The 14651-nt window shown below is 39.4% G+C and overlaps 1 protein-coding gene across 2 annotated transcripts in view; it reads left to right on the forward strand.

The window, feature by feature from the left end:
* The window catches only part of FAM120A (family with sequence similarity 120A), a 131030-nt gene that overhangs the window by 27468 nt on the left and 88911 nt on the right, over positions 1-14651 (forward strand). For both annotated transcript variants that reach the window (XM_054034177.1, XM_054034176.1), the window contains exons 4-7: positions 10520-10648; positions 11188-11284; positions 13073-13170; positions 13491-13774. In XM_054034177.1, the coding sequence (XP_053890152.1) occupies positions 10520-10648; positions 11188-11284; positions 13073-13170; positions 13491-13774 (608 nt within the window). The remainder of the gene's footprint in view (positions 1-10519; positions 10649-11187; positions 11285-13072; positions 13171-13490; positions 13775-14651) is intronic.

The raw sequence follows: 14651 nt of genomic DNA on the forward strand, positions 1-14651 counted from the left end.
GAAATGATATGAGGACTTAAATAGGTAGAATATGAATTCAGGCCTAGGCACAGATTAACATCCCTAGCCTTACAAAAGTTCAATGGAATCATTAATTACTACAAGTAGTTAGGATTTCGGTTTTTCAGCCCCTCTAAAAGATGGCTTATTAGCTTACTCTTTATTATAGAATCTTGTACCTGGGCCTTATGTTTTGTGGAGTATTATTTGCTCTGCACTTACTTCCCATGACACTGAATTTTTCCTGTAGTTCCATCACTTATATATGATATGATATTAGCTACTCTTTGACCATTTATTTGGTTTCATACCATTATTTACCACAAATAATTCCCATTAACATTAAATTCAGATTTAGCTTGTGGTTTTATTATTTTCTGGTACTATTGTTCTGGGAAGTGTTTGAATTCCTTTCATCCAACAGTTTTAGAATAAAATTAAGTTGAATACCTGTCTCCTGCAGCAGCAACAGAGTAAATGCTGAAACTTTCCTTTGTGGACTTTTATGGATTTCAGATAGAGGATGAAAATTAAACCTGTTCCAGGATTAGAGTTCTGCTTCTGAACTACAAGTCTCCAGGTGTGATGTCACTACCTTCCACAATATTATCAGAGTACCGTAGTTACACTGGAAATACTGTGGTACTATTTTTGGATAAAGTGTATCTTATGCTGATGTAATGCATTTTTATCTTCCGGCTGTAGGACTTGTGGTGATGAATTCTGGCTCAATTTCTGACAAAATGTGTATGTAGAATTAGTTTCCTTGCCCTTCTTAATCTTTCCAAAATGTACCAATAGAGCACTTTCCTTTTCTCTTCAAATCTGGAATGTGAAGAGGAGATGAGAGATTAATAAGACTGGGAGTTTTTTCTTTGGAAAAGAGATAAGGGGGGATATAAAATCATGACTGACGTGGAGAAAGTAAATAAGGAAGTGTTATTTACTCCTTCTCATAACACAAGAACTGGGGTCACCAAATGAAATTAATAGGCAGAAGGTTTAAAACAAACAAAAGGAAGTATTTTTTCACACAACGCACAGTCAACTGTTGAAACTCCTTGCCAGAGGATGTTGTGAAGGCCAAGACTATAACCGGGTTCAAAAAATAACTCCATCATAAGCCTGTTCGTTTATAAGCCGACGGCCCCCACCCCTCAAGATGGATAAGTAAAAATGGAAAATTTTTATGACCCATTCATAAGCCGACCCTATAACTCAAGGGTCGGCAAACTTTGGCTCCCGGACCATCAGGATAAGTTGCTGGTGGGCCGAGACGGTTTGTTTACCTAGAGCGTCCGCAGGCACGGAGGTAAATCTAAGTAAACAAAGTGTTCTGGCCCACAAGCAGTTTACCCTGATGGGCCAGGACAGCAACTGATGGTGAAATTTGGGGGGGAGGGGGCAGCGAAGCTGGGGGTCTGGGGAGTAACCCCTGTGACCACCCCTAGCCCAGGACCCCCACGCTTTCCCCATCCCATCCCTTCCCACCTTATCTGGGGCGGGCCAGGGGAGGATGTCTCTGGCCTGGCCACTCGTGGCTGCTGCCTGCTCCAGCGGGCCAGACCGGCGGCGTGGCCGCTCTCTGCCAGCCCTGGAGCTGCAGCTGCTTTGGAGGCTGGCGGGAGAGCAGTGTGTTCAGAAGTGGAGAGACTCTGGCCCCACCTCTTCCCTTCTGGCTCTGCTGGCTGTGCTGTCTCTCCTTGCCCCCTCTGTTGGGGGGAGGGGCTGTGTCCCACCTCTCCGTCTCTATACCCGTTCATAAGCCAACCCCCTTCTCTGATGCTTCCCTTTTTTACTAAAAAAATTCAGCTTCTGAACGAGTATATACGGTAGTTAAATTAATGGAAAATAGGTCCATGGATGGCCAGGGATTTTGCCAGAAGCTGGCGACGGGATGGGTCACTTGATGATTACCTGTTCTCTTCATTCCTGCTATGGCACCTGGCATTGACCACTGTTGGAAGACAGGACACAGGGCTCGATGGACCTTTGGTCTGAGCCAGTTATGGCCGTTCTTATGTGAACTTTTATGTTTTCAATTGGGAAAAAAAAAAACAGGATCCTTCCCAAATATTTTCCATTTAAAACCTCTGTCCCCTATATCTCCTGTTTAGGAGACCTTATCTGGGTGAGAAGAAACCACTTGATGAATATTCAGTAAATTATGATTTCAAGGCTTATGACTTTGTTTTGAAACACTCTGAGAGTATCATAAAAAATAAGTTTGTATTAAACCATTTACAATTTTTAATTTTTTTGCTGCTGAGATCGTTTCCTAATTTTTCTTTGCTTCTACTGTTTACTAACTTCTCGACTAGTCTATTCTTTAAATGTACTTCTTATAAACTTGGTATTTAGAAGTCTTACAGTTTATCTTAAAATATGAAATTTCAGAGTTTACATTCTAATGAAAATGACATTGATGTTTTAAAAGGTTCTTGGTGTACATAACAAAGCAACTTGACCTTTTTTGCTAAGATCAGGAAACCGCTTTTATTTATATTTAATTTTGAGAGAGATCTGAATTTTTGTTCTCAAATTGCTTTCTTAAAAGTTGTTGAAATATTAAATTCACTCTGTATGAGTAACTGTTTCCTGTCCCCATATATAGACTGGATGGTTGTTAAAATAAAATCCAGATATCTGCAGGCGTCTCTAAATTTGCAGTATGTATTTATAAAGTTAAAATGCTCATGTGAGCTGTTTGTGAGGTACAGTAACTGTCCTGCAGTTCTCAGTACTTGTTAACAAATTACTCAGATCAGAATGACTACACAGCTGAGGTTCTTGCGTTAAGCTTCTGAGCATGTCCACTGTTGTGAACTAGATATTTCCGGAGTCTGAACGGGATGCTTGTGTACTTACATTCTGTGCCCTCTCTTTTCACAAACCTGGCTACTTGAAGTTTATTAAATATTACTGTGTTCTGGAAGTTATATAGAATTAAAGATGGATCACTTGCTTTCACTCAGCCTAATAGATTTGTAAGGAAACATTGCAGAAAAATGGATGTCAGTTTAAGCAATAATTTAAATAATTTAAAACACGCTCCTCCATATCCCTCATTTCTCATGAGAACGAGGACAACAGATGTGCTGAACTCAAGTAATTAGCATAAAATAAAAAGTGTCCAATTTAGCGATCAGTACAGTTGGTGCCATAAAGGACTACAATAACTCTGGTTGGTTCACAGCTTTTTGTGTTCTGCTTTTGGGTCTGGAGTGGACTATGTTTGGAAAGCTCTTGGCAGCTTGTGTAGCTTTTTCCAATCACAGCAACCCGCCTCTACTGGGCTCAGCTGGAGAATATCATTAATAGATCTTTTCTCAGGTTTTTGTTGTGGGTGTTGGAGAAGGGTTACAGATTTTCATTTTGGTTGGTTCTATTACCAGATCTGTTTTTCAGGTGTCAGTTTTTAATTCTTGGGTTCAGAACTGCTTTTCCTCTGGTATCCAGTAGATGGCATCAATGTACTACAAATGCTTCTGAATCCATTTTTTGTCGGCAGAGGTGCCATTCTGATTCCAGCATCAGATTTCCATGAACAGTTTGTGTTCCAAGTTTACCCTTGTGTATATCAAATATTTAACCACTCTTCACCATGTTTGTGCTTACACTAGAATGAAATACACAGAACAGAGGGGGATTCAAGTTACAGATAATTCCAACCTTTTGTTTGAGTATACAGATTGGTGAATATGCATTAGTTTTGCTGTAATGGTACTTAAAAAAAAAAAAAATTTTTTTTTTTTTTTTTCCCCAAAATTCTGGGGCAAATCCTTTCAAGATTAGTAGTACTTACTGTTCAGTGACTCCTAGTACTACAGATGTTGACATGGGTGTGTTAGTAATTGTTACCTTGTCGTTTAATCTGAAATGGAGACATCTATGTAGGGATGTTTTGAGTCAAACTCACTTCTATATTTTTTTAATTAGAAAGCATTAATATGATTTGACTAGCTGTTTGTAACTGCCTCCTAATTTCATTTGGTTAGTCCAGGAGGGTTATTCAGAAGCCATAAGAGCGACAACCATGAATTTATTATTTAAGGATTTTAATCCTCAACACTGATCTTACTTGGCTCAATAGAAGATGGAGCTGGGAGGGGTGGGAAGGGAGATATACCTATCTCATAGAGCTGGAAGGGACCCTGAAAGGTCATCGAGTCCAGCCCCCTGCCTTCACTAGCAGGACCAAGAACTGATTTTTGCCCCAGATCCCTAAGTGGCTCCCTCAAGGATTGAACTCACAACCCTGGGTTTAGCAGGCCAATGCTCAAACCACTGAGCTATTCCTTCCCACCTCCCACTGACTGAGACTAGAACCAAGCAGAGTAATTTTGCCGGAGAAGATGATCTTCCACTCTACATTAGGGGTGATTACCCAGCCCTAACCAGAGATGAAAGTTCATTCACTGCTACACAGAGTTTCTGCAAGGTGCAGTGGAGGTGGGGGACCAATAGAGAGTTGATCATAACTCCCTGATTTTCTGGCCAGGGTCTTGGCAGTTTTTAGAGCAGAGTAATGGCTGCTCTAAACTCTACCAGCTTGCACTGGTCCCCAAAGGTTGGTTGTCCTAAAGTTCTCTCACATACATGTGTATAGGTGTGTGTGGGAACAGAGGTTCCCAAGGGCTTGCCCCAGGGAATTTCCAAAGTGCAGTCTACCTAACCCATGCCCTTATGCCTGTGAGGGTTGATGTAGGAGCCAACTATCCAATTTCTACACTTGTTTGTGGCTCCTCTATGTCAGGGGACTCACCAGCTGGGAAGCTTTGCTAGTTTTCTCATTTTGTGACATCTGAATGACGCAAAGGAGATGAGCAGACCAATATAGCCCAAAAACTTTTCCCTTGGTATGACAGAGCAACAGAAGCTTTCTGCCCTGTTTCCACTGAACTCTGACATTATTGCTACCCTTAGATATTGTGGAAGAGGAGCCACATGGGGTGGTGATGTTACCATCTTTTCTTTGTTTTTTTCATTCAGAGAGAGGATCTTTTGCTGCACAATCTGAAGCAACTCTTGGCTTCTCAGACCTTCTTGGAACCAAAGTTCTCATGGAACTGGATTTCAGTATGCCCTGAGGGCCTGATCCAGTGCCCATTGAAGTCAATGGGGGAGTCTTTCCTTTTGATTAGAAGGCTTGGAGCAGTCTCCTACTCTATTTTGCAAGTTCCATGAACAGCTTCCATCAGCATGGGCCAGAGACAAATCTATGGTCCTTATGACCCAAATCGCAAACTTCAGGGAGAGGGACCATCTATTGAGCAAACGTCCCTTACCTAATCAAAAAGCCATAGATTATGGGAGTCGTGCATATTTTTTTCAAAGGAATGGTTGAAAATAACATTCCCAGGCCTTAGGATCACAGACATAGGGAGGAATTCAAACAGTTAAAAAACAGATCACAAATTCTCCAGTTCTGAATTGTTTGGTCAAGTGCCCAACCATGTTCTTCAGAATACATTGGGACAACTAAATGTGCAGGAAGAGCAGCCAGTTGTATTTGCATTGAGCTGTCTAAATGGAGTAGAAAGAAACCGCACCAGTTTGCAAATGAGATAGTGGCAATTGTTAATTCAAAGCACCTTCCTCTCTCTCCAGGTTTTAACTTTAAGCATCTAAATCCTTGTAAAATTGGAGCCAAAGTGATTTATTAGTTTAGTATGGTTCAGCAATGTGGGTTTTGCTCACATACTCAGGGTCTAACTGATTGCCATATTTGGAATAGGGAAGGAATTTTGCCAGAGACCCTGAGAGATTTTTGCCTTCCTCTGAAGCATAGGGTGTGGGTCACTTGCAGGTTGCAACTAGTGTAAATGGTGAATTCTCTGTAACTTGAAGTCTTTAAACCGTGATTTGAGGACATCAGTAACTCAGCCAGCAGTTAGGGTTCTCTTACAGGAGTGGGTGGGTGAGATTCTGTGGCCTGCAATGTGCAGGAGGTCAGACTAGATGATCATGATCGTCCCTTCTGGCCTTAAAGTCTATGAATCTCTGAACAATGTCAGGTTCCCATACGTATGTGTGAGAGTATATTATAAGAACATAAGACTAACCATATTGGTTCAGCAAAATGGTCCATCTAGCCCAGTATTCTGTCTTGCAACAGTTGCCAGTGCCAGATGCATTAGAGGGAATGAACAGGGCAATTGCAGAATGATCCAAACCCTGTCATTCAGTCCGAGCTTCTGGAAGCCAGAGGTTTAGAGGTGTCTAGAGCATGGGGCCATGTCCCTGACCATCTTGGCTAATATCCATTGATGGATCTATGCTCTGTGAACTTATCCAGTTCTTTTTTAAACCCTATTATACTTTGGGCCTTCACAACATCCCTGGCAACAAGTTCCACAGGTTGACACTGTGCGTTGTGTGAAGTACTTCCTTCTGTTTGTTTTAAACTTGCAGCATATTCATTTCATTGGGTGACCCCTGGTTCGTGTGTTGTGTGAAGGAGTAAATAACACTTCCATATTTGCTTTCTCCAAGCTATTAATTATTTTAGAGACTTCTATCATATTCTCTCCCCACCATAATCTTCTCTTTTCTAAGATGAACAGTCCCAGTCCTTTTATTCTCTTCTCATATGGAAGCTGTCCATATTCCTAATGATTTTTGTTGACCTTCTTTGTTCTAATTCTAATGCAGACGCTCCCTCCTCCCCCGAGTTACGCAATCGTTACATTCCAGAAAGCCTTGCGTAACTCAAATTTTGGGTAAGTCGGAAACGTACACCCGTACGTTATGCAAAAATTTCCACAACTTGAAAATCCTATTTCTGGCTTATGGAACTTTTTCCGTAAGTGCAAATTTGTGTAAGTCAGGTCTTGCATAACCCGGGAAGTGTCTGTATCTTTTTTGAGATAGGGCAATCTTAACTGCGCACAGTATTCAAGGTGTGGGCATACTGTGGATTTATATAGTGGCACTATGATATTTTCTGTCTTATTGTCTATCCTTTACCTAATGGTTCCTAATATTCTGTTCGCTTTTTTGACTGCTGCTGTACAGTGAGCAGATGTTTTCAGAGAACTCTCCACAGTGCTCCAAGATCTTTCTTGAGTGGCAACAGCTAATTTAGACCCCATCATTTTGTGTGCATAGTTGGGATTATGCTTTCCAATGTGCAGTATTTTGCACTTATCAACATTGAATTTCATCCGCCATTTTGTTGCCCAGTCACTCAGTTTTCTGCAATCCCTTTGTAACTCTTTGCAGTCAGTTTTGGACTTAACTATTTTGTATAATTTAATCTCGTCTGCTAACTTTATCACCTCACTGTTAACTGCCTTTTCCAGACAATTTATGAACAAGTTGAACAGCACTGGGCCCTATACAGATGCTTGGTAGACCCTGCTGTTTATCACTTTGCATTGTGAAAAAAGACCGTTTATTCCTTCCCTTTGTTTCCTAACTTTTAACTAGTTGCTGATCCATGAGAGGACCTTCCCTTTTATCGCATAACTCCTTACTTTGCTTAAGAGCCTTTGATAAGGGACCCTGTCGAAGGCTTTCTGAAAGTTATAGTACATATATCCATTGGATCACCTTTGTCCATGTATTTGTTGGCACCCTTAAAGAATAGTAATAAATTGTGAGGCATGATTTCTCTTCACAAATGCCGTGTTTACTCTTCCCCAACATATCATGTTCATCTGTGTGTGTGATAATACTGTTCTTTACTCTAGTTTCAACCAATTTTTCTGGTACTGAAGTTATTCTTACAATCCTGTAATTGCTAGGATCGCCTCTGGAGCCTTTTTAAAAAATTGGCATTACGTTAGTGGTCTTCCAGTCATCTCGTACAAAGGCTGATTTAACTGCTAGGTTACATACCGTAGTTGTTAGTTCTGCAGTTTCATATTTGAATTCCTTCAGAGCTCTTGGGTGAATACCATCAGGTCCTGGTGATTTATTACTGTTTAATTTATCAATTTGTTCCAAAACCACCACCTCTTGATACCTCAATCTGAGACAATTCATCAGATTTGTCTAAAAAGAATTGGTCTGGCATGGGAATCTCTCTTACATCCTCTGCAGTGAAGACCTATGCAAAAAATTCATTTCGCTTCTCTGCAATGGCCTTGTCTTCCCTGATTGCTTCTTTAGCACCTCAGTCATCCAGTTGTCTCTCTCACTGTTTGGTAGGTTTCATGCTTCTGATACACTTAATTTTTTTTTTTTTTTGCTAGTTGCTCTTGAAATTCTTTTTTTGGCCTGCCTAATTATACATTTTATAATTTATAATAATTATAATTTAAATACACCTCTACCCCGATACAACGCGACCCGATATAACACGAATTCGGATATAACGTGGTAAAGCAGGCTCCCGGGGGCGGGGCTGCGCACTCTAGCGGATCAAAGCAAGTTCGATATAACACGGTTTCACCTATAACGTGGTGAGATTTTTTTGGCTCCCGAGGACAGTGTTATATTGGGGTAGAGGTGTATAATTTATACATTGACTTGCAAGAGTTTATGCTTCTTTCTATTTTCCTCAGTAGAATTTGACTTCCAATTTGTAAGGGATGCCTTTTTGCTTCTAATAACCTCTATTACTCTTCTATTTAGCCACCGTGATATTTTTTGGGGTTTTTTTTTTTGTTTGGGAGATACACCCCTATTATGGTGTTTTTAAATAGTTTCCTGGCAGCTCGCAGGCATGTCACTCTTGTGACTGTTCTTTTTAATTTGTTTAACTAGCTTCATTTTTGTGTTCCCCTTGTTGAAGTTAAATGTTACTATGGTGGGTTTCTTTGGTATTTCCACCCTACAAAGATGTTACACTGAAGTATATTATGATTGCTATTGCCGAGTGGTTCAGCTATACTCACCTTTTGGATTAGATCCTGTGCTCCCCTTCAGACTGCATGTGCGCTCACCTGAGAGAGAGAACTTTAGATAGCCAAACACATCTCTTTACTCACTTTTATGAACAACATAACCTGCTTTAAAATCCTTTGTCTTTACCATCACCTGGAATCCAGTTTGTGATACCAGTCTGCATGTGAAGAGTATAGTCCAGGTATATTGCAATACAGGACCCTTGATATTAAGGATTATGAGAGTCTGGCTGCGTTTAAAATTTTCTATATGTCTGCTGTCAGAAATAGGTTTTGTTTTGTTTGTTTGTTTTTTAAAGGTAAATGTGTAGTTTCTAGGAGAGAAACTGACTGCTCAAATATACTGGGCTAATAAATCACTTAGGTCCCCCCACACTTGCAGAACCTTACACACATTCCTGAAGTCAAGCACATGAGCAAAGTCTTTACAGGATCAAGGCCTTAGCATTGCTTGCAGAATTCTTCAGAACAATCTTAGGCACATCAACCAGTTGGTAAATGGGTGGCTCACAATTTATTATTTAGTGTTTCACCTTGTTTTTTGAATTCTGAATTAGTCATCATACTAATAGCTATATCTTGTCTCACACCTGTATTTTTAAGAACTGGTAACATGAATTTTCACTCCTTGTAATTAAGAAATAAAATTCCCTTTGCCTTTAGGAATATTGAATGTCCTTTATCCCATCCAGTCATTTGTGTACTAAGTCTAAACTTTTGGTGATTGCGGTTTTTGGATTATTTGTATTACAGTAGCAATTACAGGATCCTAGCCACCATTGGAGGCTCACTGTGGTGTACACAGTGTGAACAAAAATATTAAAATATATATTCAGTCTTCAGAAATTAGAAGTGAATGGTCATATTTTAGGCAGTCAGCAAGATCACTTGAAATCAGTGGGGAATTGTATCAAATTCTGTGGACTTTTCTTCTCTCCAGATTTGATTAAACATTTTGAAGATTTCAGGGAAAACTCTCTGCGAGTTTATTTAAAAAACCCTACAAAATATTAAAACATTTTCGAGCAGCTTTAAATAAAATATGGATTTATTTCAGTCTTGTCTTAACAAGAAAGACACACCCCTTAGATATTTTTTTTCTCTTTCTGGGTTTCAGTTCCTGTACCCAAGGAGATCTTCCTATTCCTCTAGGCTTTTTCTTACTTGTCCCTCTTAGACTCCTAAATTGAGTACCAAACCTTGTCAAAATTAAATGCGCATTTTTTAAAGACTTGAAACCACGTTCCTTTGAGAGATCTTTCAAATGATTGTAACTATAATCCGTAAAGCACACTAGCTGGGCATTTGTTCTAAAATGTTAAGCAGTAAAATCATTAGCAATTGTTGACATTTTACATGTCTGTCATTGTTTTAGAGGTAATATTTAATGGAATTGTATGGGACAATTAATACCCCCCCTAGAATTATTGTTGTATCACTTCAATTTTGGAAGGTTATCCTTACAACACAAAGGGGGAAAAAGTCTGCAGAAAAGTTGAAATACCAGAAATTCACACACTCTGAATCTGCCCTATAGCATGGAATTTGTGTTTCATATATTTATAATGGACCATCAGACTAGTCCTCAGCTACAAAGCTGAAATGTTTTGGAGCTTTTTTGGAGTTACTTAAGCCTATTGGATGTTAACAAGTATGTGTTTTCATAGGTACGTGCACACCAGTTAGTTTTACCACCTTGTGATGTAGTGATCAAGGCTGTAGCTGACTACGTCCGCAATATTCAGGACACCACTGATTTGGATGCCATAGCAAAAGATGTTTTTCAACATTCACAGGTAAAGTAGGGCCGACACAAAAATACATGGGTTTGGTTCAGCTAAAATTGTGTTGTGGATCTTTGTTGAGAACAAATACAGTTTATATTTCTTGTGTATTTATAATGTGTTGATTGCCAAAACTTAGTATTCAGCTGTTTTGAAAAGAAATACACTGTCCTTGTCTGCACTTAACAGTTGGGTAAATGATTACTGAAATGACACTATATTCTTTCTACCTTGCCTTTTAGCTTTATTTATGTTCATTGTCATTATGAGCATATTCTTATAAAGTTTGCTTTTCTAAGCTCGAAATATGCTTTGTTCCATTGGTGATTGTTGTTAAAAGTGGATCTTGTATCCACTCAATCACCATGGTGATTATTAAAAATAATTCTCTGTACCAGTGTGCCACAGTAAGATGTTAGTTTGTTGATCCATAGATAATAAATTTATTTGTATATGATGTAGCATAAATAAGCATGTTACAATATTATGCCATGATGTATAGGTCACATGGGTATATTTGTTTACAAAGCCTGTTTTACTTTTTATTTTAGTCTAGAACAGAAGACAAAGTTACTCGATTTAAGAGAGCAGTTGCATATTATTCAGCAACTAATAAACCTATGCCATTTCATCCACCACATTACCTAGGTAAGTAGCAAAAGTCTGTTTATAAGAAAATTGACAGGGATAATCCTAAATAAAAGGTAGTGATGTTGAGGAGGTTGTCTTTGTATTCATTACCTCTATTTTTTTATCAGATTACCTTTAAAAACCTAGTATTCACTGCATTCTTTTAAAATAGGGTAAACAGATAATTTGGGGAATGAGCTCAACCTGAGTTTCCGTTACAACAACAACACCAATTGTCTTTCATCCTAAATAGTGCCTAATTAATTTCTGTGTTGGGAATCCGGATACGTAAACAGTTAACAAGTGAAAACTGGTCAGCAACTTTAGCAGGAAAATAGGTGTACTATACTTCTTTCACAAAACAGAGTTCTTGCTTCTCCCAAGTTTTTTCTGAGAGAGATTCCTCCATTGTATACATGAGGAAATAAAAACACTGAAATTACATGTTTCACAGACGTGATAGTTCATAGTTTAAGTTAACTGTTACCACCAGAGCTTGAATATGCAAATTCTAAATGTGACCAAACTATTGTAGTAACTTGGAAACTGTTTCCTCCTAGCTTACTGTATATCCTTTGTTATAAATGATGGGCTAGACTAAAAGTATGTTAAGGTTGCATAGTCTGGTACTCAGAAGTTTACTTGAGCTCAGATACGTTGTGCATTTTTTATCTCGTGGTGCTGCAGGCTGAATGGCGTTGGTAGTCACATGCTACTACAACTCTTCCTTGCAACCCTGACTTGGCTCTGTCCCCATTTATCTACCTTCATTCCTTCTTCCTTGTGCAGTTAACACCCTGCCACTGTGGTCTCCCTCCTGCCCTCTGAGTTGCCACTACTTTTGGACTTCTCGCCACTTTGGGGCTCCTGAACAGTAACTCATCTGAAACAGAGCCTGTTTTAAGTCCCCCGAGACTTGCATTAGGGTTAAAATACTTGAGTGTTTTTCAGTCTGTCAGTTGGTGCCATCTCAACTCACAATTATAGTTCTTGTCACTGATTTTCCTGTTCTGCTAACCCTAATTAACCAATCCACGTTGGGTAGGTTGCAAGCCCAGGTTGGTATGGAGGGAAGATAGTGAGTGCAAGGGAAGCTCTAAGGAGAGGAAGCAGGTGATCTCCAGATAGTTTTCATATTACAGTATACTAACTACCTTGCATCTTTCTGAGGAAGATGTAAATAAGATTTTCTGCTTAACAAAGACAGCATGCTGCTACTGTCTGACAGTGTTTTTTCTCTTTTGAATGCTTGTTGGACAGCCAATATTCTTATAGTTAGTGTCTAGAAACATCAAGTTCCACTACTTCTGCTGTATTCTAGTGGAAATGCAATATGTTGAGAATGTCAAGCCACTTTCACTGAAGGGTTGTGTGGATTGAGTTCTAGATGTGATGGGATTTGGAGAATAAAAGTAGGCAGAATGACGAGAGCGAAATGGAATCAAAATAGAGAGAAACCAAAACAAGTTAAAATTCACTTGACAAACTACAGAGTTGGAGAGAGAATTATATAATAAAAAAGCAGAAATGAGCTTAGAATGGTCAAAATAGACACACGGGAATAAAACAAGAGCAAATAAACGGTAAGGGCAAAATATATAAATTTAAAATAACCAGGTCAAGTGTAAAACTCAGTGAGGTTTGATTTTTTTTTTTTTAACATATAGATTAGTTACTTAAAATACACATTGGACAACTGTGTTTTGACCAGACTGCCTGTGTGGGGATGAGTATATAAAATGAGTACTATTGTGTTTTTTCCCATTTTTATTTCCACTCCTTTTCCCCCATTTGCTAATTAAACAGCCAGAACAAATCAGTTTGGGATGCCTGGGATAGTGCCACCGTATGTTCCTTCTCAGATGCTCAACATTCCACAGACCTCTCTACAAGCAAAACCTGTGGCAAGTATTTTCTTCTGCTTTTCTTGACTTAATAACTATTAGAAATGTGGTCTGCTAGACTCATGAAAATCTAGATAAGGAGATAAAAACCTAGCCTGCTTTTCACAACCAGAGTTGATTGATAAAACTCATCTTGTAACTGCAGTGACTTGGCAGACTCCAATGAAAGCATTTCTCGTGAGCAGTCTGGAAGGCTGAACTCAGACGTTAAAAAAAAAAAAAAAAAAAAAAAAAAAAGTCTATTTAAATAACAGAATTCATATTATAACAACAATCTTTTTGTTGTTACCTTTTTTTTTTTTTAAATAAAATTGTATTAGGCCCCACAGATGTCCAGTCAGGGTGGAGCCCAAGGTCCGGGTCCATACCCATATAATCTCTCGGAGCCAGCCATCACCTTGGAAGCAGGTGGGAAAAGTCTTTCTGAGCAGAACAACTACAGTAACATTCCTCATGAAGGAAAACATACTCCACTGTATGAACGATCCTCTCCAATAAACCCAGCTCAGAGTGGGAGCCCCAATCATGTGGATTCAACCTATTTTCCTGCCTCTTCTACATCATCTTCCTCTGACAATGATGAAGGCAATGGAGGCGCTGTGAAGTAAGTAATGGATGAGATCATTTCAGTAACACTTTACATATTTTGGAATACTTATTCATGAGCAGAACCTTTTTCAGTATCCTGTGAGTACAGGGAAAGCTTGAAGGTTACTGACAGAAAAGTTGTACTTTGTTGGGTCACTCTGGCTGCCAGTATATCTGTGTACTCTAGCCATTTTTCTAAAAAACAAAAAAACCCCACTACTAGCAGGTTTTTTTACCCCATACTCTTTCATTGTTCCCTAAGAAGAAAAATGATGCATTGTGAGATCCTGATAAATGAGAACCTCCTCTCTTCAACTCCACAGTGGAAAAACACCCCAAAGCATTATATAGAGTTCTAATAGATAAAAAAAATATAAAACCCTGCTCAGCTTACAGTTTTTGCACTTTTATAACTTTGGGAAAATGTAGTCATGCAGTGAAGTTTAGAGTTTATGCAAGGATTAACAATTCTAGAAAGTGACTGATGGCCCTCATCCACAGAACAGATACAGCACAGAGAGTAGCGCTGAAAACTTCCTTGTTCTGCCCTACCATTGTGCCTTATCCCTTGCTTGGAGTGAAAAGGTAATTCAGACTAATTCATATGTTCAGATTTATACTAGATCATTGGTTCTCAACCAGAGGTTCGCGAGCAGGTTTCAGGGGGTCCGTCAAGCAGGGCCAGCATCAGACTCACTGGGATCCGGGGCAGAAAGTTGAAGCCCCACTGCATAGGGCTGAAGCCCAAGGCCCTGAGCTCCACCACCTGGGGCTGAAGCCTGAGCAGCTTTGCTTCATGGGGCCCCAAACAATTGCTCTGTTTGCTACCCCCTAACGCTGGCCCTGGCTTTTATATGCAGAACATCAGTTCTTCTTCGAGTGCTTGCTCATAT

Source organism: Malaclemys terrapin, chromosome 7 (genome assembly GCF_027887155.1).
Source record: "Malaclemys terrapin pileata isolate rMalTer1 chromosome 7, rMalTer1.hap1, whole genome shotgun sequence".
Lineage (NCBI taxonomy): Eukaryota > Metazoa > Chordata > Testudines > Emydidae > Malaclemys > Malaclemys terrapin.